The sequence below is a fragment of the Pleuronectes platessa genome, chromosome 20, assembly GCF_947347685.1.
Source record: "Pleuronectes platessa chromosome 20, fPlePla1.1, whole genome shotgun sequence".
Classification (NCBI taxonomy): Eukaryota; Metazoa; Chordata; class Actinopteri; order Pleuronectiformes; family Pleuronectidae; genus Pleuronectes; species Pleuronectes platessa.
This window is the reverse complement of record NC_070645.1, coordinates 9024859-9052486: the sequence shown is the minus strand read 5'-3', so window position 1 is coordinate 9052486 and position 27628 is coordinate 9024859. Positions and strand designations below refer to the sequence as shown.

The window sequence follows — 27628 nt, the reverse complement described above, 5'->3', positions numbered from 1 at the left end:
AATTTCAGGCACTTTAAAATTTTACTCCACTACATAAATCAGCAAATAGCTGCACTTTCTACTCCTGACTTTTGACAGTCTAGTTGCTGATGCTGCACTTTCCCTGTGTGACGTTATCCTGCGCACTGACCTTCCATGTGTTTGTGCGTAAATAACCTTGAACATTTATGAACATATTGTTTTTTACATCTTGGGAACAACATGCAACAGCAATTTTTTCTTTGTGCAAAATGCAACACAGGCAAGACAGTGAGGAGGGAGAGCTGAAAACAACTGAAAAGCAAACTCCTCCACTGGCAGTTGGAGAAAGGTCAATCGCCCTTTTTTAGCAGGTTTACCTACATTTAAAAAAACCTGTGTAAACCTGCTTATTTTGATGTAAATCCCTGATGATGTAGTGGACCTAGAGAATAGGCTACACTCGGCAGGTACTTTTAATAAGTACTTACTGACTTTTACTCAAATAGAAAAACTTAATGTGGTCCTTTTACTTTAACTTGAGTATATCTGTGTCTATTTATTTAAAGTTTACTTGCAGAGTACTTCTTCCCCCACTGCCTGAGTGCCAGGTTTGCCTTTCTGTCTTCAAGGACAGAGGAGAATCAGTTACGTTTTGAAAAGTGCTGATCTGAAATCCGGTTAATCCTAAATAAATCATCAGATGTTTGATCACAGACAACGCGACATTGTTAGTGCAACATTATAGCCAGTTACACCGCATTAACTGCTCATGGCAGACTCACTTAATCAGATAAAGCCAAACACTACCTCATACAGAGCCTTTGTGGTGGTTTCATGCAGTATACGTTAACAGATCCAATGTACTGGACAAATTGTGATTACAAAAATGAGAAAGACACACTTTGTAAAATAAAAAGTAGGATACCCCCGTAGAAATTATTGCTAAGCCACAATTGAATTAAGTCATTTCCTCGTGGTCTGGTAAAGAGATGGAAGTTGAAGTCGTCAGTTACGCGCTCCGTCCTCAAAAGTGATGACTTTAGCGCACAATCGCTTTGCTGCCATGGATCCGAGGGTACAAGACCCACAAAATGCTTCTTGGTCAAAGTTGAGTGAAGAACAGAATCAGATTTGTATCTTGTTGCAGTTACTAGATTTTCCCTAATAGCAGAGTTATCGGACTGAGGAGGCATAAAATCAAATATGCTGTCTAAAACTTAAAACGCTCCCTTCACTGCTTCACTGCTCTTTGCATTTGTAGGCCATACTCCGGGTAAATCTTTATCCTGATTGTCCACGGTGGAGGAGGAGTGAGGTGACAGGCTGGGACTCCTTGAAGGCGGGTGAGTTCCACGGTGTAATCGAGCCACAAAGAGCCTGATTTTATTGCCCTGATAAAACGTCCCTCGGGGTAATCATGGCAGGCAGTTGCCCCCTTCCCATGCCCACGCTCTGACGGCACCACGAGAGGCTGGGGAGAAAAATTACACATCTCATTTCTCTCGTTCCGACCCAAAATGCGTTTTATGGACACCCCTCCCTGCTTTGCTGCAGATGGGTTAAATAGTACATCAAAGCGTCTTTAATGTTTCTCAGTACTTCTCACGTTTCTGCTCAGTATCGAGTTCAAAACTGATGCGGGCTGCATTTTACAGTAGATTTAATGGATCAGTGTCCATAATCACATTGGCACTGGCTTAACGTATAACAAATTTCCCCGTACCAGCATCAAAGACATGACCTCCTGTTAAAATCAAGCATGGCATCTTTTCCTTGAAATTGATGTGTGGGCCGTGTGATGCTCAGAGAAACAAAAAAGTTGTCAAGGCCGTGATCAGCTGTAGCCCCGAGAATATCTGTATGATAGGAAATCGATTTCCCCTCCCTCATGGTCCTCACTTGTTTTTCACGGATCATGCTGATAATCCTTGTCTTCTTCTCATGGAAAAAAAAAAAACTGCAACTTCAAAATACCAGAAACCTTCATTTCTCAGGGGCGCAGGGCAAGCGGAAGGTGGTCCGGCTGAGTGATGCAATTTTTCGTAAAAGAAAAAGAAAGCATGATGTACGATGTCCCGAGTTGGGAAGAAAAAAAACAACACCGCCACAGTCTTCACTCAGCACTTCCTGCGCAGGGCCAACAGGACATCAATGAATAATACAGATTAGCCAAAAATTCAAACAGACAAACTGCAGACAAACTAGAATTGATGGCTTCCACTGAGCCACTCAGGGAACAGACCATGACGTAAAAGGAAAAACATGTCGGGTTCCCCCGGCCAGGTTAATCAAGACAAGCTTCCCTCGCAAAGAGACGTGTGTGTGTGTATGTGTGTGTTTTGGCGGCGTGGGGGGGTTGATTGCAGTCAAGCCCTTTTCATGTATGTGTGCGGACGCATTGCTCATTCATAATATGCAATCTTATTTTACGGCTGATTGTATTTGCCATACACGGGCTGTATGCATGAGGTCCTTGCCCGTATTCCTCTACCCATGCAGCATAGCATAAATAAACAGCACCCCAGTATAATCCATCATCCTGTGTGCTGTGGGAGTGTGCCCAACACAAACATGGCTCCTGTTTTCTATCTGTGTGAGGGAGACTGTGTGAGGGCTAGGATGGGTAGCGCTATTATGTTAGTGCTCACTGATTGTCCATGACTGTGAAACATAAACCGCCGGCACTAAATGAGGATTATACAAATGAGCTTCCTCTGTGCTGGGCTTCTTTTTTTTCTCTCTCTCCAAGTCCAACTGCCGGAAGAAGACGCAGCAAAGGGAGAGCGCACTTTGTTTCATGTACCCCCATAATTCTTTGAAGTCCTCATGTGCGTTTGAGAAATGCTCGTGATATTTAAAACGGCCATCTTGGCGGATACAGTTGGTTTCCATTCTGTTTTAGCATTTAGCCTTTGCAAATTAATATGGACACTGAACAAAAAATATTGAAATTGACCTGTAAGTTTTAAACTGTGTCCCAGGACGTGGGGAATCTGGAAGCAGCAGGTGATTAGCTACCAGACTTTTTCCTTCCTCAACAAGCAGCATTGAATTCCCAAACAGCGCTGGAACCGACTGCTGCGATGGAGCTGCTCCGTGATGGTTTCAGGCAGGTGTGAAATTCTCGGTTAATTCAGTTTAAGGGTGATAAATATTCACGTTAAAAAGAACTGTGTACATGTGGTGCATCACAGTAAAATGTGTATTTATCACTTTTTAACCACTCCTAATATGGCTCTGGGGACGACTCCCTCTTGTTCAGTCAGTCCAGAAAACAATGTGGATCAATTATAAGATAAATATTCCTACTTTTGCAAACTGCAACTTACTTTGTCTTAAGTGTCTAGGCCTGTTAACACAAAAAAAAACAAGATGGTGGCCTGTATAAAACGTTCGATGAGATGACGCCTGCAGTTTAGGCCATCCAACCCACCTCCACCATGTTAGTGGATGGGACTTGGACCAGATGGTGTCTATCATTCTGTATTTTTTCATCACATAGTTGTGTCAAAGTGCTCATTTTCTGATAAGTTTGGTTTGAATTACTTACTTGATGTTATAAGAAGGCTGGAGATGATTGACAGCTGAGACTGACAAATGACTGTACAACAATCTCAGCTCCCCTGTGTTGATCAGGCACTTCATTAACCCGAATGTTGTAAAATCACCGAGAATTTTTGTACTCAAGTATTATTTAAAAGCGAAACTTTTAAATAAAGGTAAAAAACATATATTCCCTCACATGGCCCTCAGGGAGCAGCGATGTATTCTACTAAAGTTAATTATTTACTCTTTATGACTAGATACTGCAGGTAATGGTGCGGTTACATCAGATTTATGGTAACAACTGACCTCATCTACAGTCGCGTAGATTGACTTCCTTGTTACAGTAACAATGGTATGGCTATTGTGCCCATAATGCACTTTGTCCACAATATCCTCATTCATTGCATGTGGACTCTATTTACAGAACCCTATGGGTAACGCAATGCCACGCTCTGATCACACACACACCAGCCCACTGCATGTAATTATCCTCGGCCTGCTCGCCAATCTGTCACTGCCCAGACTCATTTGTACGTGTGCATGTACGCGGTGATTAAAGAAACTTCTGCGCCACTGCAAAGAGGGGGCTTCTATCACTCCCTCGCCCCGCCCTCCTCCACATTGGGGGAATTCTCCAGGAATGAGGCGAAGCTGCCATGTCAGAACGAGCCAGGCAGACGTGTACAGATCGCCAACATTGCTAATGCATCTGCGGCGCTGGTGCAGCAGTCAAGTCATAATAATTAAAGACATACAGCATCTCAGGGCTTCATTAATCATGGTTTATATGGACTTTGAAGCCCTAATGAAAAACAGCCTGCCTCTCCGGGTTTATTGTGTCTGTACAAATTGTGGGGACGGCGTACGCCAGGACTGCAGCCCCCACCCCCCACACACACACAACCCCAATGACTATAGCTGTTACAGGAAGTCTTGATGGAAAACAAAAAGATAAGATTTGGTGAAAGGTCTAGTGCTGGTTACAGAGAGGTCAGCGGTCAGGGTTGTTTACGTAGACGCAGAACGCCATTCAATCAGACACGAGCAAGCTGCTGACAGTGATGGCAGGTCGAGTGTACGTGGCTTTGTGCTTGCACATTTGTCCTCTCTGGTGTGGGTGTGTGATACGATTTTCATGGCCCCTTGTGCTCCAGAGATTCCTCTTGCAGTGTCACACATCATCGTCTTTGATTTACTATTTGTTTCTCAGATTCTCACCGTGCTCCCCGGCCCTTCTGGAGGTGCATTGCAGTAAGATCAGAGACAGAGATTACTGGGTATTATAAGCTCTCAGTGCCAGAAGTGGAAATTACAGAGAGCCTGTCAACGCCAGAGTTCTCCCTCTGCTTGTTTTCTCCTATAGAGAGAGAGAGAGAGGTAATGCTTAACTCAAAACATTTCATCCCAATGGCTTGTGACATGGGCCCTGGCAGCTCTGTCGGAGGTGAGTCACAGCGTGAGGTATGTGTAGCTCCACAAAAGCATGAAGAAGACCGAGGGGGAGAGACGCTGCCCAGGACACATGCATCTTCTCCCAATAAAAAGTGTCTTTGGCAGGTTTACACCACATTAGTCCACTGAGCTGAAGGAAATGTACAGTAGAGGGGATGACGTCATTAAATGTCATCCTTAAAGACAAGTCCCAATTACAGGTGCAATATCCTCCAGTCAAGGGGAACTATCAGCATCACTGTGGGATTGAGTCCAAGTTGTGTGTCTATTTATAGCCATTTATATGGAACAACTATCTGCCTACTTTAAATACACAAAGAGCTGGAGTCCGTCCACATTAAAACTGAATTCAGTGATTCATTTCCTGTCCGACACAAGCTCCCCACTTACATTTGTCACGTTATGGGGTGCCTGTGACGGAGCACAACTGACAGATGAGAGTTAAAGTGGCCCCATAGGAGTAAACAAGTCAGAAAGCTCCAGAATGAAAGGAAGGGAGGTTGGGGAAATGGCTGGGATTTATTTGGGAGCCGAGAAGCATCGTTGCTCTGTGGATCCTGCGGTTTCTCAGCGTTCCTCCCAGGTGAGCTCACATTGGGCCATGGCGACCGTGTCCAAAGCCTCCCACCCACACAACTGACGTCCCAGGATGGAACAGCGTCCTCAGCTCGAGGGGTTGACTCACACAATATTTAGCTGGTAGTCAAAACAAAATTCGCACTGGTTTGTTGTTACTAGTTAGCTCAGCCGTGGCCCCTGTGTTTATCATTTCTGAGGTGAGCGGGAAATGTTTAGTTGCCACCTTGGAGTTTCTAGGTATAGAAGCAGGATTTATGATTCAGGATCAGTGGTGATAAGACATCCACTTTGAATAGGAGATATGCTGGGACATTAGGATAAAGAGACATAGAAACAATAGGGGAAAGGAAGCAGAAAAAAAGCAAGAACTTATATTGTTTTGGGTCAAAAACAATGAACGTGCATCCCAACTTCAAACAGTAGATTGAAAATTAAAGTACCACATCAATCGTACAATTACAGCTAGAATTTAAAGATTAAAGTGCAAATTGTGATGGGATTATATCAAAATATCATATATAAAAATAATATATATTAATATAACGCAATAAAAGAGAGAACATGTTTATACATCTTTATAACTATATACTCTCCATGTTTTGTTCATGTCGGCCCAGAGCAGTGCTGGACCTCACTAAGAGAAGTCAAACTAGACAATGACGCCACCCTGTGTTTAACACTGTGCTTAACACTGTGTTGCAGGAGCATTTTAGTCCTTACCCACAAAATAACTTTCAGCTGAGACATGAAATCAGAGAACAAGTGCTGCATCAATGAGTTGTAAAAGGTGTGTCAAATCAGAAAGATAGAAAAATATGACCAACACATAAGAATACAAAATAATTTATCTTTATCATTTTTTGTACATCACAAATAATTTATATAACACAAAAATGTGAAAACAAATTTTAGCCATTTTGTAAATTTTCTCTTCCAATGTTATATCAATGAAATGTTTGTGTCACATTGACACGTGATATATTTAAGAATAATATAAGGTCTGTAATATAAGGTGACTATTCTAGTCGCCCCCAACAAATGTTGTTGACATATATTTCATGCAAGCAGGACTAAATAAAACTCTCTCTATATAAATTAGAACAACTGACTATTAAATACTAATAACTTAAATAAATTGCTAGCTTTTTGTACTGGTAATAAAAACGCTAACTAAATCCCAGAGTGGATAATGGTGGGTGAGGATAAGTGTTGACTATGTGAATATCTAATAAATTATAAGCACCATATGGAGATGATATTCTAGTTCCTTTCTGTCAAAGGTTCACATTTACAGTAAGTGCATCTCTATCTTCTGTACAACTTTGAATGAAAGTACTTTTTCAGGGTTGTAAAAAGATCCTCATTCTTCTAATGCTCTTTGTTTCCTTCCCCAGACCGTCCACCTCATCTGCCTCGCTAGACTTCTCCCTGGGATGCAGGTAGAGGTAGTACAGGATGAGGCTGCCCAGGCCCAGCACTGACCCTCCACCAATCAAACAACCAACTACCAGCAGTAATGTCTGCTGTTCTGGCTTCAACAGAGCCAGCAAGACCGGAGCCGTAACGTTTATGAGAAAGTTGAAAATGTAGTAGATGGTCATGAGCACTTTCGTGTCCTGTCCTTTAACATTGAAAAAAGTGAAGGTGAGGATGACTCCCACGACGGTCTGGTAGAGGAGCTCGAGGCCTTTGGATGAGCAGAAGTTGGTGTGAAGCAGGTGTGTGAAGGTTGTCATGAGCAGCCAGAGGAGGACGAGGGCCACGGTGCTGTAAGAGCTCAGTATGAGGAGGAGGCTGTAGCTGAGGATGTGGCTGGTGATGGTGCAAAGTTTGTACAAGAGGTAGATCGCTGTGGGGAGGCCTGAGGGCATCTCCTTAATAAGAGGGAGGGATCTGCGCAGGCAGCGGCGATAGTCCACCAGGGCCCAGGCGATATTGAAGAAGGAAAAGACCATAGATAAATCTGAAAGTAAGGGACATGTGGTGTGAATAACGACAATGTAAATTCATGAATATGCAAAGACTTGATTGTAACTCACTTACACTGCATTAGAGAGGCTTCTTTGTGATCCAGCACTATGTAAAGCTGTAGAAGGAGCTGGGGGGCACTCTCCAGGAAAGCCTCAAACAGTTTGAGCATGCTCAGATCAGCAGCCAGGCAAAACAGAAAGTAGTGCTCCTCCCTCCTCTCCTCCGCCGTGCTGCACTTTGGCGTCATACTAGTTACTTTAAAGCCCCTTTTCAGCAGGTGGTAATACCTAGCAACACAGACACAGTGAAAACACAGACAAACAAGTTTCTGCATAACTACACATTGTATTTGTCACTCGTTCATCATTTGCCCTGTGCAACTAGGATGTATTTGCAAGGCTTTCTCCTGATGTGATCCAACGCAGCTTAAATGTGGTTATTCCAGTTTCCACATACTGCAATACCAAGCCATTGGGCAGGAGTGGCATGCCGAAACTTTTGAGTCACCACGTGCAGACATTCCTTCTTCCAGCCTAAAGGATCAGTTCGTGGTACTATGTAGATATAACAGGGGGGATCAGGGCCTTCTGAGGCTGCAGCGCTCTTATCACAGTCAGTGTCATCATTTCATACCTGGAGACAACTCCCATGCCAAATACGTGCAGGACAACAAGTAGACCAGTTGACATGCCGGCCACGGTTCCTCTGCCGCCTGGGTTTGTCAGCCCATCCTTCATGTCGTCCCTGTACCAGGCAAAGCTGAAGATCTGGCTCACCAGCAATCCAGCCAGAACAAACAGGAGAGTCAGTCCAGCCCCGACATATTGTTTCTCACCAACATATCTCAGAGCCAGTGCAACGTCTGTCCCAATGTCCACCACATAGAGGAAAAGTCCAGCAATGGTTAGTAGCCATCGCAGTTGTGTGTACTGACTGTTAGAGTCAAGCATTTCGATGGCACTATGCAAGATCAACCAGAGATTTAACTCTGAGGTCTCGTGAGAAAAGCTGCTGTGGACTGTTTCTTGCTAGAATCTGGGAGTTCAGGTGCCATTTCAGTCGATCTGAAGAAGCAACACACAGGATAAAAATCTGTAAGTACTACTCACAAACCTCTCATGCAGATTTACAACAAGGTGAAGCAAAAGTTTGCGGAAAGACAGTTGACGTTTTAAAATGTAGCGTGACTGCAGTCAGCTGCTGCTGTGTCATATTCTACTGCCCTTTGACCTAATGTAATAAACACTTTATTATACGGAGTCCTGATATTTGACACACTTACTGTTCGTGTGCAATAGAAAAATAATCAATGTTAATTGCTCTGCCCTAAATCTTGCCCTGCCCATTCTGAACCCTTACATAACTTATTTAGTATTTGCCCTGTAACTTCTTACACTACATGTGAGGTCTCCTGAGCATATCTGGCTGCAATATAAGTGTTAGGTTAAAGAGAGTTACTAAGAGACATATTTTAAGGCAAATTCAAGATATGACACTTTCAAAATTACATTCATATTTTACCCAATTTTTTTAAATAAGCATGTTTCATGTCCAATCATTGTATTTTTATAACGTTTCTTTATAAATGAATCAGAACTAGAACCTAGACACCTACTACTTTGAATTACACACAAAAATGCTGTCCTACAAAGATATTCACATCTATACACATACACACTTACCATAATCTTTTCCCCGTGGTAGACAGCTGAGTAGAGTCACACAGGGAAACTCGTCTGCAATCAGCTGTTTGCTTTCTATTTGCTTGAAACTTGTGACAGGCTCCACCTCAGTGACTCTGAGCCAAGATAGTCATACCGGATAGACGCTATTACACAATCTACCTTGTAGGTATGAATGTACAAATGCGTTCTTTTGTTGCTTCATTCCGTGAAACGAAACATGAATACACGCTTGCTATTTACACAGAGGGTGGGAGGCATCCCGTGACACCTTGCACAGGTTTCCCTGTAATTAAAGTATTTACAGTAAGTGTTGGAACAGATTTATCTCAGATCAGGAGACCTTGACTGCACCTGATTATTATCAAATGACAAATTTGGGCCACTGGTGATCACGTGTGGAAAATGTGGAATATGTCCAAAATGCCCACTAAATGCAAAAAAGCAGGCTTCCTGATGCGTTTTTCAAATTGCACCTATAGACTTTTTTGTTTGCCTGGTCAATCGATTTTTGCAAGAATTAGAGCATGTTAAAGCCCTCAAAAAGCCAATTCATTAGCCTGAATAATAATAATATCCCTTACAATTTTAATAGGGCCTCACTTTCTGTCAGTGCCTGTCAGTGCTCGGGCCCTAATAATCTATCTAACATGTTGTCGTGTTTTATTTTTATTCACATGTTTTTATTTGTATCTACTGTACAGTGTATGTAAAGCACTTTGAGCTTCATTTCTAGTATCACAGGCTCCTCCGGGCCTATAGGGGGCGACCGAGGGTAGCAGCTGCACCCGTCCTGTGCATAAAGCAGCGTCGTTGGGTCGAGTCTCCCTCTCCTTGGACCCTCCCACTCGCGAAGAGTGACACGCCATTCAATCGCTCGCCTGGCCCTACGCTCGACGGACTCGGGAGGGAGCTCTGAGCGATCTCGAACGCGCGGATAACAATAAACACCAATCTGACAGAAAGCGACCACCTCGGCGCGGCTGCTGCGTTAAACCCCGCAAGACAGAAAAGTTGAGCCGCATCGTGCGCGTCATGGCGATCCGAAAGAAGGCGAACAAGAGCCCGCCGGTGCTGAGCCATGAGTTTGTCATCCAGAACCACGCAGACATTGTTTCCTGCGTTGCTATGGTGTTCCTCCTCGGGCTCATGTTTGAGGTAAGTCCCCCGGACACATGTGAATCAAGGGACGGGGGGTTTGAACCGTGTACGGTGGCGGAGGGGTTGGGGGCTTGGCTGCTGGAGCTCGGCTGGCTCCCGGTCACAAACCCATATGGTGGCTGACATGGCTGTCTGGTCTATTCCGCACTACTTCCTCCCGGGCATCGAAAGTTTGTCTGTCTCCCCCTGTCTCCCCCTCATCCCCCCCCGGGTCCCTGCAGCCTGTAGTGGAGCCCGGGGTGTCTGAGCTGGGACCGGAGCATTGTGGGAAGTTGGGTCCTCTCTCCACCTGACTGCAGCCCGCGCTGATTTCGGTATTTCTCCGCTCCGCCGGCTTCGATCAAACCCGCAAAAAGTTGCTTCTGTGCAACAGGGTCACTATTTGGCAGGTCGGCGAGTCGGTGTCGATCCCGCTGGGTTCCAGTATTGTGCAACAAACAGCCTGCACTTGGTTTTAGTTTTCGCGTCGATGGGTTACGTGGCAATCACACAACGAGTGAGCGAGCGAGAGAGGAGAGAGAGAGAGAGAGAGTGGGGGCTGTCATCATCTTCCTCATCCTCATCTCAAAGTTGTCCCCGGGGACCGAGAGCGGCTTCAACACATCTCTATCCCCCGGTTCGACACCTTCCACCCGGCCGGACCGGTCTCTGCGCTCCGGTCCACTTTCTCTCGGGAGTTGTTCCATGTTTGGTCCCTGGTGTCGTCACTGGAAAGCAGCGCCATTAGTGTCAAGGCGCACGTAGCTGCAACTGCTTCCTGTTTTTCTTTTCCACATTAAAACTCCCGTTGTTTCGTTTCTCATCGCAAAAGAGCCATTTATTTACTCAACCAGCTGTTTCTGCGTTGATTTAAAGACCGTGTATCTGAGCCACGTGGCCCTATTGTTGTCTCTTCTCCACGCACCTCTATTATAATACTCCCTACATAATTATGTTGATTAGTTAAAATCCAAAATGCAATTTCTTTAGAAAAGCAGTTCCGCATTTTATGCACCAAACCCGAAATAAAAAGTGAGTTTGTGCTAGTTTATCACCTAATTGCAGTTCTATGCCAGTTTTTGGATGTTTAAAGTGCATTTCCAGCACAAAAAAAAGATAAGGTATTGCTGAAATAAAGCATACCATCACTTTAACACTGATTCATTGTCAAAGTTAAATAAAATAGTGTTACGCCATTTTGGGTCCCTTTATATGCAAATTAAAACAATGCCCCTTGTTTGAGTGCATTTTAATCAAAGTAACGCTCGAAACCTGTTTGTGCATTTGGTCAGTACAGTACTAATTAATTGATCACAAATGTCCTTATAATGAATTCTAGTAGCTTTTCTTTTAAAATTAAAAGTTTATTCTGATTTTAAAGCATTTTCTGTTATTATATTCCCACAAGGTCTCGGTTTTGGGTGATTTTTGTTCAATACCAGCCAATTATTAAAGATGCTAAAAGAGAATGGTCTGTGACTTTAAAACCAATTAGAAGTTTAAATTCAATATGTTGCCTTAGTGCATGTAAATAAAATTAACCTGTATGTTGAATGTTAAACTTTTTTTTTTTTTTTACATCCACAGGTCACCTCGAAGTTTGCCGTGCTGTTCATAACTGTCCAGTACAATGTCACCATATCAACAACCGGTAAGTTAAAGGTTAAATGGAGACTTGGATGTTGTTGGATTGGGTTCAAGGTTTTGGCTTCAACACGTACTGCAGCGTTTCGTCAGCGTCGTCCTGCTGGCAGCCTCTCATTTGGATTCTAGAGCGGTACTTGCGTGGCCTTACACAAACCCATTTGAGAGCTCCTTTTTTTCCCTCCGGAGCTAAATTTAGTACGCCTGATTTACAAAGTTCTCTTGTGGCAAGGTTGCGCCGGGCAAATTTGGGTGTAATATAGGCCTCTTGATTCAAGTCCTTTGGAGGCTGGAGCGCTGAGAGCTGCAAGCTGGTGATTCGGTTTTTATCTGAGGGACCTTGCCACTTACCTGGCTCTGTAATTTATTTACAACCTGTATCTAATAGAACAAATAACACACAGCAGCTAAATATCTCCTCTGTGAAAAAAATCCACTGCTGCGTCTTTTTCTTTATCTGTGCCGACTTTTTCAAATTGATTGAATTGATTTCGTTAGGCGGTTTTATAAACCTTTAGCCTCCAACCTTCGCTCAAACTATTTGCTCACGTATCGTCTACGTCTGTGCCACAAATAATCGCATCATTCAGGGTTTCACTAATATGAAATTGCAGGTTTGCGACAGAGGACGTTTCTGTTTGTTGGTTGGATGCTGCACAGTCAAGACTTTTTGTCCAAACACAGACCATCTCAGGGTTCCAGATGATTAAACTTGTGAATCACTTGATTCAGTTGCATTAAAGTGGCAAGACAGATGGTCTGTCAGGAATTTGCATGGAATGGATAAATTAGATGTTATGATGTGAAAGGAACACATCTCCAAACTATCTCCACCCTGGTCCAACAGTCCCCTTTCATCAAGATCCAAAAGCATTCCTGGATCCACCCCCGATTTTGATCTGCACCTAAATGTAATGTCTCCTTCCACCAAGTTTCGTGGTTATCTGTCTAAAGGTTTTTGCGTAATCCTGCCAACTGATAATTGCCCAATATGCAGACTAAAACCCAGCGGCAGTATTGTTTATCATGATGACTTTGCATTACTTATGTACTTTGTGTGTCTCTTCAGAGGGCCTAGAGGAGACGGCCGTGAACCACTTCCACCATGGCATCAAGGACTTGGCCACCATCTTCTTCTACATGCTTGTGGCCATCATTATGCACGCCATCATCCAGGAGTATGTGCTGGATGTGAGTCCGGACACACACACACTTTAATGCACTGCTTTTTAATCTCATGGAACTGTTTATGCATTGTTTCATTTCGTTCATCTTTGCAGAAACTCAACAGGAAGAAGCACTTCTCCAAAACCAAGCACAGCAAGTTCAATGAGTCGGGCCAGCTCAGCGCTTTCTACTTAGTCTCCTTCGGCTGGGGCCTGAGCATCCTCCTCTCTGTAAGTACAGTAGCTTCGTGGGGTTTGCTTTTATATGCAAATGAATGGGGCCCTGAAACTGTGGATGAATTGAAAATAAAATGCCTGTTTGTTCTCAGGAAAACTTCCTGTCCAGTCCAGTCACCCTGTGGGAGGGATATCCCCACACACTGATGCCGTAAGGAGGAATATTCTCTGAGACCGGCCGTGTTGTAGCTTGTTATGTTGTTGATCATTTTTCAAGAACTTCATGTTTGACTGTTTAACTTATTTACTTTTGATTTGATTTATTCAGATTCCAGATGAAATTCTACTTTATCTGTCAGCTGGGTTACTGGCTACACTCTCTGCCTGAACTGTACTTCCAAAAGACAAAGAAGGTAAGTGTCTGTTTGTTTGTGTGTGTGTCTGCGTGTGTGTATGTATCATTTTTGAATAGCCTGACATTACTGCAGCTTCTATGTGGGCCCTGAGGGGACTTCCCGTTGGACTTCCTTGATTATGTTGTATTGTTTCAGTGACTCAAACTCCTTTCGCCTAATTCTACGTGTCGAGCCGCGCTGCTGTAAATATTTAGCCCGGACTTCCTCTGTGTTTATCGTTTAGGAGGATATTCCGCGCCAGCTTGTGTACATCTTCCTGTACCTGGTCCACATTGCAGTCGCCTACATTCTGAAGTAAGAGCTGCTGTTACAGAAAGCCTGACATTACGTGTGTGATTGTGTGTAACATGTGTAATTTTTGCCCTTCAGGGGAAAGTAGCTCTCAAGCCATGTCTCCCTGTCTGTTGTAAAAAAGTGTCTTCTCGCGTCTTTCAGTCTGAACCGCCTGTGCCTCGTCCTGCTGGTGTTGCACTACTGTGTGGAGCTGCTCTTCCACATCTCCCGCTTGATCTACTTCAGCAACGAGAACAGACAGCTGGGGTGAGTCCACAGTTTGTTTGTTTTTATAACTGTTAAGGTTTACCAATAGTTAGAAGTCATGATTGCATCACCTCTCATCTTCCAGTTTCACCATGTGGGCCGTGCTGTTTGTCCTTGCGCGGCTGCTCACCCTGACCCTGTCCGTCCTCACCGTGGGCTTCGGCCTCACCAACGCCGAGAATCAGGGCTTCGATTTCGCAACGGGAAACTTCAATGTTGTCTTTGTGCGGTGAGTGTGTATGAGAAAAGAATATGAAAAAAAAATTGAGAAAAAAAAACTTATGTGGATGTTTGTAGACTGAAAAATTGCTCCATTGCTGTTATAGCATTATCAAGATTATCTGGTTTGCAGCTTACTGTAGAATAATGGAACAGCTTATCTCAACACTTCACATAGCCCTGAGGTTCAACATACAGAAAGAACTTCCTTACAGAAGAGGAAGACAGTTATTCACCAACACAAGTTTTGGTAAATTAGAATGAAATGCAATATATCACCTCTTGTGAAATAGATGTGCGAAAGAGATGTGAGAAAATTGTTTCTACACACAACTTATGGGTAAGAAATCAAATAACACTTAACAACAAACACTCAACTAAACTGTATCACTCCATAATGAACTAATTGAGCGAGAGTAGGACCTACACATGTTTTTAATGACCCTATGACTTACTGACTGTTTCCTCTTTGTACTAGGATAACTGTGCTGGCTGGCATCTGCCTCACTCAGGCCTTCATGATGTGGAAATTTATCAACTTCCAGCTGCGCCGGTGGAGAGAGCACGCTCAGGTTCAGAACTTGACAAAGAAACCAGTTCCAGCCAAGAGCAAATCAAAGAAAGACAAAGGTGAGGCAGTTAACGTCTTTATGAAGATTCCTCGTCTTTCCTGATTAATAAGAAACACACACACACACACTGCTTCAATGAAATGGACAAAAAAAAGACATGGGATTTAAAAAACTGCAGATACCACCATATATTCAAATACTTAAGATATGACATAACTAGATTGGCACTCAGTGGAGCACGTCCCATCAAGCTGCGGCAATTCGCACACACTCATAAATATCAGACGTTTTCATCTAGATCCATGAATTATTCCCTGGGAAATTGGCGAAATGTCAAAAAACACATTCTTGCAATGTTGGAAGAGGGTGAAACAAATCCTGGATCCTCCTCTGCTCCAAAAGTTAATGGGTTCTTCCCTGATCCATAATGCATTTCTCTACCCAGGTTTTGTGCAAATCTGTTTAGAGGTTTTTGTGTAATTCTGCTAACAAACAGACAGACAGGGGAAAACACAAGAAGAGTACAATCTATACTTTCTCCTCTTCTCGTGAAACACCATGTTGAATGCACAATGTGAAAATAAACTTTGATTTGATTTGATTTTGACAATGTTCACTGTTACCGACTCTTTACATTGGACCTACCTATATGTCTTCTTTGTTTTCAGCCAATGGAGTAAATGGAGTGAACTCCCATGCAGCTGATTCACCAAGAGCAAGAAAGGAGAAGTCTTCATAAACGCATTCCTCTCAGCTAATCCCATATCTCCCCGTGCCTCCGTGTCTGTGGCCAACCGGCGGATCCTCCACTCCTCCGCCATCATTCGCGTTTTTCTGCTCCCACGCGGGGTCTGCCCTCCCAGCTGGACTTCCAAGGGCCCGACTGCATCTCGCTTTGCTCGCCGCCAGTCGTCCAGCACGCCTTGATTTTGAGAATCATTGCTCTGCTGTGCCATTTCCAATGAGAAGAAAACTAATTTCAAAAAAATAAACTATGGAGAAAAAAAAGAGACCATTATTTAAGAAGTGCCTATTGATACAGATTGTGTTGTACAGGGTGTGTAAATTTTAAAAAGATCAGGAATGATGACTTCAGTGTTTCGTGTTCCTCCCGGGTCAGACCATGCTTTCCCTAAATACCATGTATTGCAGCTTGTGCTTTATTTCTGTTTGTCCAAACATTTGTATTTTCTAGCTCAGCTCCTCTTCTTTTTCACCAAATCATGCTTTTGCAGTTTAGGAAATTCCTTCTTATTTTTCTTTTTTTTTTTCCTTTTTTTTTTTATGACAGGAGGTTGTAAACAGTCGTGTTATGATCTTTAGGATACAAAAGCCTTCACACCTCAGACTGTTCAAACCCACTCAGCGAGGCATTTTTACAGTGTTTTCACTTGTCAGTCACCAACACACTTTGTATGGAAATCGAGGTAGAATATCCTCATGAATAGGAAAATCTGAGACATCGCCCTGTAATACTGTGAGTTGACGCAGTGTTCAATAATTGGAGTTAGGAACAGTTTTTTGTAGTCATGAAATGAAGCTGAATCTATCACAGTCCCTCCTTGATGCTGTTTGTGAATAAACTCACCATGTCTTAGCTGTTTGAGTGAAATAAGATCATTTCACTTGAGATTGAAAAGACAAAATCAGGCAAAACATCCCTTTTGTCAGTGTGATTGAACCTTGTATGTCCCTCCTCATATGTCGTGTAAGTGAACATGGGTTTCTTGTTTTTCTTTGACCTCATTGAATTAGAATGATTTGTTTAAAATAAAAGACGTGGACTGGGATGTTTGGCTCTTACCCTGCTCTTCTTTGGACTGTGCCAAATGAGCCTGGTTGACTGTTGACAAATGCCTTTTTACTTCACATGCCATAAAATGGATTTATGGAGCGCAGCTGTATTGTAAGAATCAATCACCTAGGTAACGCCGGCTTATTCTAAAGAATAAACCCATGTACTGCTTTTAGTAAATGTCCTGGGGGTTTGTCTCTCCTTCAAAGGAATAAATGGTTTTATCGAAGAAAAAAGAGATCAGCGTTCTTATTTGGCTTTTTTTGGGTATTGAATGTATTTTACATGTAAAATATTTTGTAGTATCGCATTCTTTTAAAATGATAGTCATGAAAAAAGAGAATAATAGTGATAGTGTGACCCGGCATTGCTAGTGCTACCAGAAATGGCTGCAAAGACGAGAAGAAGGCTTAGTGGAGGATCAATAGTTCCTCCTGCACACCACTAACCATAGTCAATCTAATTTTAACAGAAAAATTATAATCTGACTAGTATTGATTTGTACAGTAATTTTCAAAGAAACAGGTTTACAAATCTTTACAGACATAAAAAAAAGTACATTGTTCAGTTACAAGCTCATGCAGGAGAGGAAGGATAAAACAATTGTTTAAAATGGGACTTTGAGGAAAAATTTCTGGTCATTCTACAAAGCTCAATTTCTAGTTGAGTTTCGACCATTTCCCACTATATTTTTACTGTGGTTTATACTGTGTCTAACATAGTCAAAAAATATTGAAATTAACTTATAAAAATACACAAACTGTGAATCTCATTCTGAATGTTTAAATATCCTTGAGGCATAATGCAGAATACAAAAAAGCTTTCTGTTTTGAGAGGGACAGTCCATATTTGACTGTGGTCATTTTACTGTGATCAAATCTGAAATGACAGATCAGAAAGGATCTAAGCACAGGGTTGATGTTTCACCTTTCAGCCACACGATGGTAGAGTTGCACAGGATTTGCTGCGGAGAACACGCCTGTCTGCTGGTTGACGTTTTGACCAGAATAAAGTGGAACTCAGTTGTTTGTTGTATTTACAAAGTTTGTCGATAATTTGTATTATGAAACAGCAACACAATGACATGAATTTAGGTTAAGTAAACAAATTATATCTCATTAGTTGTTAGTAAATGTTGCAGCAAGTTATCTAGATTGCAATGCATTTAAATGGTGTGATAAAGGGAAGTACATTCACCCCACCAGCCTTTTCTTTTCTATTTGTAGTCATTGTTTTATAATCAAGATTCAAGAAGATTTGTTGTCATTCCGAAACATCAGGAGCTAATTCCACTAAGTAGCAATGAAACACAACACCAGAATCTAAAAACAAGCAAAAGCAGCAAATAAATTGGAATAAATTGAATAAAACGATAAAATCTCCCACTATAAAGGGATAAAAACAATTCAAATAAAAAAATACGCAAATGATAAATATAAATATTCAAGTTTTATTGCACATGTTATTTATTACCTTAAATTCACACATGTGTGGGATCCCACTGGTGCAGACGTGTTGATCCAGCACTTGACATGTTTTTGAATATGTTCAGAAAGGACGGAGGGAGGGGGTGCCACAGTTTGACCACATTTTAAAAACCACAACACGCGTTTTAAACCCCATCGCAGCCACTCGTGGACACAGCGGTGTTTCTGAAGCGGCTGATCCGGAGGCTGTCAGCAGTAAACACGGATGAAACCCCCGGTGCTGCGGAGTCGGGTCCATGGGCTCCTGACAGGTAAATCGCCGCGGGGAGGGGGTGGGTTTGCTCACGGAAGCCCCGGCGGTGAGTGAGCTGATAGCGCCGCTGCCGGAGCCCCGTGATGTGGTTTGGTGTGGGGGAGGATAGCAGCAGCCAGATAAACACACACTCAGTGTTGGGTTTGCAGCGCAGGGACAGAAACATGGCGGCGCAGTTAGCCAGCAGAAATGTTGCTCCGCCGCCGCGAAGGTCAGAGCCGCGTCGGGTAGAGGGGATTTAAACCGCGAGGACACGGGCCGACAGTATTAAAAGGTGAGTAGCCATCCGCCGCGGCGAGACGCTGTGGGGGGGACACGGGGGCCGGGCTGTTTTGGTGACGGAATCCGCCTGCGAGCTCCTCAATCTCGGCTGTGAGTCTCGTCTGGCACGGGGCTCCTCTCGCTCGCCTCGGCGCTAGCTCGTTAGCGACCGCTAGCTTCCCTCGGCTAAGCCTGTGTCAGCGGTGTTTTCTGCAGCAAACTCCGCTCGGACAGCGATGTTTGCGGGCACTTTTTGTGTGATTTACCCGCAGGTACGGAGGGCAACAGTGCGTCCGCGGTACTTCCCCGTGTCAGTGTGTTTTATTGTGTGCTGAGTGAGCGGGGGACGGTGCGCACAACACCGGGCGAAGTTCGCCAGTGTAGCAGCGGCAGAGGAGGAGGAGGAGGGGGGGCGTCTTTAGCATGCTAGCCGTGTAGCTGCGGGCTAATGTGGCCGTGTGAGCGTGGTTGTCAGGGCTGTAGGAGTGAGTCAGGACCCGGGGACACTTCTCCCTCCGCCGTGTGTGTGTGTGTGCGAGCTGGATGTTCACCCCTGCGTGTTGTGCTTCGCGGCCGCCTCCCCTCCTCAAGCAGCGAACCCCGGGGTAAGTTGACCGAATGTCTGCGTAGTCGCTCAGGATGCAGGGAGCACGCTCGCTTTTTCTTTCCTGCCGAACTAGTGGTGCACTGGTTGTTTACTGTGCGGGGCTCCATGTTTGCCCCGCTGCTGTGATAGTCAGCGGAGGAGCTTGCAGCACTCGAACCAGCAGTTTTCAAAACATTTGGGGAAAGTGCTCAGAAAGTTGTCCGGGGTTGTGCGCTCAGAATCGGGGGGGAGGAGAAGGAGGAGGTCTGCAGGGTGCTTGCAGCTTGTTGTTGCATTTGCTCCTTCCAAGACCCTGCATGTGTCTTACATTCACATTTGAATTAATCATGTGGCAATGCACGCATGCATGCATCGCTGTGGACATTTTTAGGGACCCAATGCATTGGCTCGCGGGCTAAAGACGCAAGGTGCTGATGCAGTATGGAGGAATGCAGCTCAGTGGGGGTTGCCTGGTGTGTTTGGGAGCGCACTGCCCTGCTCCCTGAAGCCTCTCTTGCTTGACTGCTCCGGGACTATACAGGCAGACAGCTTGCGCCATTTCAGCGGTCCTCCTCCTCCTCCTCGGCGACGCTGGAGGAACGCAGCCCGTGGAACCAGTTGAGCGGTGTCTGTTGCGTCACCCTGCCCACCTGATGGTGCACGGTTTTTCTCGTGTCACATCGCCGCTGATATGGGATTTAACGCGACGTGCTGTTCAGCTGCGGTTTGGCCGGCCCCCCCTCCACCTCCAGTGACGATGCAATGTGCTGGATTTCAGGCAGATCTCCCCGCTAGGAAGATATTTAAAAGAGGATCACACGTTTTGTTCCTTTTGTTTTAAACTGTTAAATGGGGCTGGAGCGTTTAAAAATAGCGTTGCTGTCTTTTAAAATCCAGTGTGCCTGTGCCAGCCTGAGAAGCTTGTTATCTCAAGGGCATGGTGCCTGAAGTTATTGACTTTTGAATGTGCAGTGTAACAGAACTCACTGAATGATTTTCTTTTGAGAACAGCAGGAGATTAAACTGTCTGTCATTAGAATAAAGGGCAAGTGGAGAAATATATGATCCTCCTAAAAGGACCGGATTTATAACTTTGAGTGTTTCAATGAAAACATCACAGTATAGTTTGGTCTACATGAACATGTGTTCATAGAGTTAATAGTTATATTGCACCCTCAAATTGTGATTGTTTCATTGTCAAGGTAGAAACTTACCACAGTGTTTAATAGTTTTGACATAACAGTGCAAAGAAAGACTGTCGGGATCGAGACAGTCCAGGAATTCATGGGAGCGTGTGTGCATGTTTATGGATGTTTATACAAGGATAACTGATTGGAGGCTTTTTTTTTTTTTTTTTTATCGCATTGGCTTGGCACAGTTTATACGACGTGTATTACCTGTATTTCTCCGCATCATAAACTATAGCTACTGCAGCAACAAGTGTGTGACTGAGCAAGGTCCAGCTTGTCACTTCATCAGGAAACCACTCATCTACATTCATCTCATGCAAACTGGTAGTTGCTCGGTAGTTTCCTTCACACAACTTCAATGTCACTCTATGTTCGTTCTATGTTCCCATTTCCATGAAACAAACTAGTACGTTCAGTGATTCAGACTTGTCATCTGGTGATCCCTGGCCTTTGCCCTGTGATTAGGTTTAGTTGCGTCACCTGAGTGATACTGTAATCATTTGAACCTTGTTCTGCTGCATACGCTGCCACTGATTTATGTACTTAAGACCGCTAGAATGTAAAATTCAATATAATTTTTATCCTTTGGATCTTGTGCAAATAGTTAACACATACATTTTTTGTAAAGTTGTTGATTCCAGCCTCTCCACTGTGAATATTTGGTGGTTTCATTTGGCCTCTATGATTATAAAACTTTGAATTAAATAAAATGTTGAGGTCAGGGACTGATGGTCGCGCTCAAATCATCAAAGAAATCCTTTACAGGGAGCTTCTGTACAGATTTCTTTTTTCAGTGATATTTTGTTAAACTAGCACCCATCACATTTTTTCCTCCTGGTTGTAAATGTTGTTTTTTTGTCTGTTGGTCCAACAAAACAACATAACAAGAGCTTGAGCCAAAATCTGGGGCCGTCCCCAGATAATGATGGCAGAGGTCGACGTTGCTCTCAATTCTTTGAAATAATTTTAGTCCCCTTTTCAGGGTCAGCGGGATTCATAATTTTTGCGCGAATCCATGTGAATGTATTGTATGGCACATATTGTGAAAGTGAGATCCTAATCTCATGCTAGGTAAATCTAGTCCTCTAAGAGCAATAATGTTTTTTAAGTAGCCAAACTTGGTTCAGGTTAGTAAACAAGGCTCCATTCAAATCAATCAATTTGAAAAGAATGAATGTATTCACACTCCCCTCGGTGCTTTAAACTCATTACTGGAGTTTTCAACAAAATGCTGATTTTAGATGTCAAACGTTTACATTAAGAACCCTCAAATTCTCTATCACCTCAAATCAGTAAGAACTGCTTCTGTTAAAATTATGACATGAATCCCATTTTGAAGATGTCTTGTTTTACCAGTAAATACAATGCTCCTCTTGTTTCCACTCAATCTTCTTTGATAACAACATTCGGTTGAGTCATTTGAACCAGGCTGGAAAACGACAGCTCAGTCTCTACTGCTGAGTATGTCCACCTCCTCAACACCACCACGCTCCTCAGTCGTACACAGGCTCTTTTTGAAACGTGCACTCCTGGTTTAAAAAAGCAGTGTCAAATTACCACGTCCAGCGCTGAGAGGCTGGCAGGAATCTGGGCGCTCGTAAGGATGTTGCACAGTATAACTGCCCCTACTAAAATCTGCACATTCCTTTCAGGGAGTTAATGCTTTTCTTTCGACTCTGGTCGGACATGTTCAAGACAAATAGTTGAGCTTTGGAATTATTAACATTTCTTCTTTTTTAATTTCACAAATTACATTCAGTGATTGATAAAGATGCAGTAAGAAAAGAAAAGACGACTCCTCAGAAAACATGTGGCTCTCACTTGTGTTGGGTTGTGACCGGGCGACTTTGCGTTATCCGTCCATCACATGCTGTGTAATGTCCACTGTAGATCCTTGACATGGTGCAGCCCTCCCCCTGATATGTTTGCCTTGTCTCGCTGGGCATCTCACCCTGCTGTTTCTGCGTTTGCGTTGTCATGGAAACAGCACGGTGACAGATCCTGGGTAGGCGTGAGGGATGAGCTGTGGGGTAATGGCCAGGTTTTTACAGCAGAGGCAGAGATGAGGGTGGGGGGACGGCAGCGGAGAGAGAGGTCTGTTTGAGAGGTCTGAGCCCAGGATGTTTGATGGAAAGCTGAGAGGGCTCTGACATGGAAGCGGAGGAGCAGAGAGTATTTACTCCCTCTTCGCTTCGAGGCATGTTGTCATTGTCTTGTTTAGCTGACCTCAAATCAGCCATCCCATCTATCAGTGCCCGGAGAAAATCCGGTCTTGTTCAATGCAGTTTGCACAGGAGCTTTAACTGACTCTATAGTCGCTTTCAGACATGCAATGAACTCTGGACGTTTTCCTGAAATTATGTGGTGGGGGTATATGTGAAAACGTGAATGTCGCTGCTGTGTATATTTTCAAAATTTTATCTTGCAGCCCCCCCGCTAAAATGTCTGAAAAATTCACAGCGAGCACTTGATCGCAAAATGTAAAAAACTAAAATAAAACAAATATACCGGGACGAACAAGATGGGGCCATACCTGTAGAACGCTTGTCAGAACAGAGTTGAAGATTCAATAATGAAGAGAAGACTTTTAGTGGCCTGTGACATTGCAGTTGTTTTATGATAATATTAAGCCCAAGTTTGCTCTTGGAATAACATTCACCTGTAGTTTACATACTCAGTTTTTTCCCCCTCAATAAATCTAATCTGTGATGAATAGCTTTGCTGGAGTCCACCTCTCAAAATTAATATGTAAGAACATTCAGGTGCTTCTATAAATTGGCAAACAAATGCACTATAGAAGTGTCCTTGACTTGTCTGTGATTATTTTCCTGGCAGGGTAATAACCCATAGCAGGTAGTTTGTGTTATGGCTCGCCATTTGATGATTATTTAAATATGTAATATTCTTTAAAGCTGAGATTTGTAACATCACACCATTGGCTGCCCCATCCTCTGGCCCCATGGAGAGTCCACCAGGGCTCCAAGGATCTTGAGTCTCACAGGCAATCCAATGATTTCGACAGGCCACACTCCTCTACTGATGTAGGTCAGCCACAGCAAAGTGCATATTGATCTCCCAAGCTAAATGATATTGTGGTGTCTACTGCTCAATGCTAAGAAGGTGACCTTAGACAGTTGGCTTGGACAGAGGAGACAACAGAGGTCACATGATTGTGTGACAATGCTTCTGCAGCTTTTTTCCACTCATGTTATGAGGCTGGCGCTGCGTATCTGTACAATATGGTGCATGCAATAACTGTTACTATTTTGAACATGTAAGCAGCACAGTTTTATTAAGACGAGCTGAGCTCTCTGCTCGTTCCACAGTCGTCTAATGTGTAATGATACAAGAAATGAAAATAATAATGATCTACTTAAGTAGCACATATTTTAATAGAGTGGATATCGAGCTTTACGTAAAGGCAAACCTCAAGAAGAACAGAAGTTGATGATAAATATATGAGATGGTATTTTCTAAATTGATTCACGACTGGATGCAGTTGTGGATAAAGGTTATCGAGTGTGAGTGGGTGAATTGCCTTTTCCCTCTGCCACAATGTGTTTGTGGCAGAGGGTGCTAGCGAGGGTGCTAGCATGTGGTTGGCACCTTTCCCACTGCCCAGGGTGGAATCCTTGGCACCGAGGGAGGGAGCGAAAACTTGGATTGAGCAAGCTGCCTGCTGGAGTCGGGTGGGTGGTCCAAAAATATGCGGTGTGAATCTTTCCTGGGGAAAATGTAGAATACTGTCTTATACGGTGGAGCAGAGGTAAATGGCATCCGCTCCCCACCTCCACCACAGGCACCGGCTGGGCTGTAAGGTAGTATGGAATGACTTGCAGGGAAGCAGCATTTCTCACTTGCTTGTCATAAAGCCAGAGGAATGTAGGAATTCAGTTTCAGGCTTTTCAGTTCTGTACACATTGTGAGGGTCAAATTCTGACCGGCGTGATTTCTCTTTCCCTCTCTATCTCTCTCTCTCATCGTCACCCGCTGCCTGCTGACTCAGCAGTGTTCCTTCGGTGACCTATAATATGGTTCTGCTCACTTTATCTTTAATGCTTTCAGTGGGGGTAGGGGATCTCCGAAACTGTCCTGTGTTTTTCTGCTACAGTGGGACATACGGTAGATTAATATTATGACCAGATTAAGCACAAACCCATCAGGTGAAGCACTTGTTTTCCTTTATTAATCGCAGAACGTAAAATGTTGCTCAGGTTCATGAGGCTCGTATCACGCCCCGTTAACTCCCACAATGAACCATAAATGTGGAGAGCGCGATGTGCATGTAAATGAGCTCCTCATTAAGTTACCTGCAGGATATGCAGCCGTAACCAACAGGTTATTCTACAGTAACAAGTAATCTAGCAATAGTCCATATAATTACAGACACTTATTGAGTTAAAAAAATGACGTCCTGTGTCTGACATTTGTTACACAAGTTATCAATGTACAATAACATGGGGCAGATTGTACAAATTAATTTCTCATAAAAGATGCAATCAGCAAATTATCTGATTTTTAAATGATAAATGACTCCATTAACAACTATGAAAATGTAAAGATCTTTTGAAATTGAGTGTGGAATAGATAGTGCTGATTAGATGTTCACTGAGTTTTTGTTATGTGATGATCAGGCAGAAAGTGTCACAAGTTACAACACTATCTAACTACGTACTTGCACAACATATAAGAGCCAGAGCACATTGATAGTCATGGAAGCATAATTCAAACATCACAAGATTATTTTGACTGATGTGACATTAGCGGGTCAGTCCTCCCCAAAATCCTTATCACAATCTTTTAAAATACGAAATCACATTTAACTTTGTACATAATCCATTTATTTCCCCCAGACTAGTTTAAGATGTTTTTTTTATTTTTCTATTACGGTTTCGTTTTTATGTTGATAGTATTAGGATGAAAAGGCAGATCATGTATTTTTTTAATAGGGCAGGAAAGGAAGGATTCTCTTTCTCCACTGTTCCTGTTTACACTTTAAGACAATGTTTAAAAATCAATATGATCTGAATCCATCCCCACACCCTGTTAGTAAGTTAAAAGATAAATAACAGGAAAATTACTAAATATATCTTTAAGTTGCGATATTAAATAAAAATCCCCTTATTCTCTTTGCCAAAATAAAATGTTTTCATAAGAACAGATTCTGCTTTTTCATAATTTGGGGGAAATAAATAATAATTAAAAAAAAAAGATTTATTTATGGCATAACAACTTAATACCGCTCAAAAACATTTTGTACTCTCTTGTACTGGTGCAGTAAAACATGGACCTGGTGTGTAAAAACGTCAGATGAGCAAAAAAATGGCTAAACTGCTTCAGGACCAGAGGTTTAATAACAGGGTGAAACGTTTCTGGTGCTTAATAATATTCTGACTTTAAAAATCCTGTCTATTTGCTGTAGTAGTGGCATTGTTAACTTACTTCTGTATTACTGTTTAGAACTTGTATATGCAAGTCATGAATTGCTACATAAATTAATTGCATTGTGCCCTCAACAGACTGGCTAAATAACCTATATTTGTACCTCATAGACTGTTAGTGTGCTGCTATTCATGTCTGTGCTCCAGAGATTTGTGGTTTTGGCACCTGAAGATGTGGGCTGTCAAAACAAAACCGCTTCCCTTCACATCTGCCACTGCAGTACAAAACAAAGGCACTCATTGGACATGTAATTGCATAAGAGAGTCAACCCATGATGTTCCACTGACGCTTCCGCTACAGGAGCCCACTGACAACAGTCTGAGTTTGAAAACACATGGTGGGGGCAGAGATCTTTCCCCGACATGGATTTGAAGGCAGTAGGGGAAGAATTACAATGTTAGAAGTCACCATGTTCTTCAACTTCTCATCATCAACCGGCAAACCATCCAAACAAAATACTTGTTTGGATTTATTTCAGTGGCTTCCTTGAGTTTCTGGGGGGTTTACGGATACACACGCACAAATTTTTGTGTGTGATCACGTCTTGCACCAACAAAATGACTTGATTTAGTGTGAACGTTTTGAACTGAAATGTTCTCCTTCCATCATGTCCATCTCACAATATATTTGTCCTAATCTGGCCACTTGACAAACGTTTTGCTCTTGTAGACAGCTGAGTTTAACCTCAGTAGCAGTAGTAGTCATAACCCAGTGATGTCACTGACGCGCCTTGAGTCGTGTCACATTCCTCCAGCTATTTTCTCTGACAGTTAAGTTTCCTTTTAGACATCTGCCCGCTTGAGTTGATCTGTGACAGAAATTTAAGAGATTTTTGGTTTCATTTCTGCCGGATGACGCTAAGAACTAATTTTCCATCGCCATTAATTAATTTCTTTTGAGGCAGCAGAACATCTTGCATTATAAACTTCAGAAGCTTCTGCAGGTTGAACTTCAAGGCTGATTAACTCTGAAATACACACAATAGACTAACTAAATAACACCTGCAAGCCGAGCAATATTAAGGCTACAAACAACCCTGAATTCAACTCTCTGTAATAGACCAAACCTACACTGCTACTATTTGCATTATTAAACAAGTAAATATCTATATATGTACATACAGTTTCCATTCATTTAATTTTCCATCCCACAAAACTTGTTATCATAGTAGGGAAACCCTGTTTAGATAATGAACCCCCAGCACTTTCTTATTTCTTATCACAAATGCGATTGACTCTACCTGTGCCCTAAATAGACCTGAAAAGACCAGAGTCCTGTTTGACATGGCAGTGTTTCATCTGTAGCTCTTTCTGATGTAAAAGGAGTTCAATTGTTGTTAGTGCAAAATAATCATTTACATCCATGTGGTATTTGCAGATTGATATTATGTTGCTAATTCCTAACAAATTGCTCATACTTGCGATCTTCACTGAAGGAGGTGACAAACTTTTTTTCTTGTTTTATCACATTTTAGAATGGAACGACATTCTAAAATGTCGTTCCATTTTAGAATGTCGTTCTACCTGTGCCCTAAATAGACCTGAAAAGA

General features: G+C 42.9%; 3 protein-coding genes across 10 annotated transcripts in view; 2 read left to right on the top strand and 1 right to left on the bottom strand.

Annotated features, from left to right (window-relative positions):
* Positions 1-6365: 6365 nt before the first annotated feature.
* Positions 6366-9634, bottom strand: xkr9 (XK, Kell blood group complex subunit-related family, member 9). Its single transcript, XM_053412472.1, has 4 exons — positions 9192-9634; positions 8143-8573; positions 7582-7796; positions 6366-7501 (listed from the first exon to the last, which is right to left on the bottom strand). The coding sequence occupies exons 2-4, from the start codon at positions 8457-8459 to the stop codon at positions 6879-6881; spliced, it is 1155 nt and encodes a 384-aa protein (XP_053268447.1). The 5' UTR covers positions 8460-8573; positions 9192-9634; the 3' UTR covers positions 6366-6878.
* Positions 9635-10023: 389 nt separating this feature from the next.
* tram1 (translocation associated membrane protein 1) lies at positions 10024-17096 on the top strand. The gene is made up of 11 exons (XM_053412471.1): positions 10024-10349; positions 11919-11982; positions 13045-13166; positions 13256-13372; positions 13471-13529; positions 13647-13731; positions 13958-14028; positions 14170-14274; positions 14360-14503; positions 14972-15123; positions 15734-17096. The coding sequence occupies exons 1-11, from the start codon at positions 10227-10229 to the stop codon at positions 15802-15804; spliced, it is 1113 nt and encodes a 370-aa protein (XP_053268446.1). The 5' UTR covers positions 10024-10226; the 3' UTR covers positions 15805-17096.
* Positions 17097-18355: 1259 nt separating this feature from the next.
* ncoa2 (nuclear receptor coactivator 2) overlaps positions 18356-27628 on the top strand; it is a 53910-nt gene continuing 44637 nt past the window's right edge. For 3 of the 8 annotated variants that reach the window (XM_053412147.1, XM_053412148.1, XM_053412141.1), the window contains exon 1: positions 18662-18874. The gene's annotated coding sequence lies outside the window, so the exon portion shown is untranslated. Of the gene's footprint in view, positions 18599-18659; positions 18875-19260; positions 19467-27628 lie in introns of those variants that run through there. The other 5 variants (XM_053412142.1, XM_053412144.1, XM_053412143.1 and 2 more) reach the window with 4 other exon arrangements.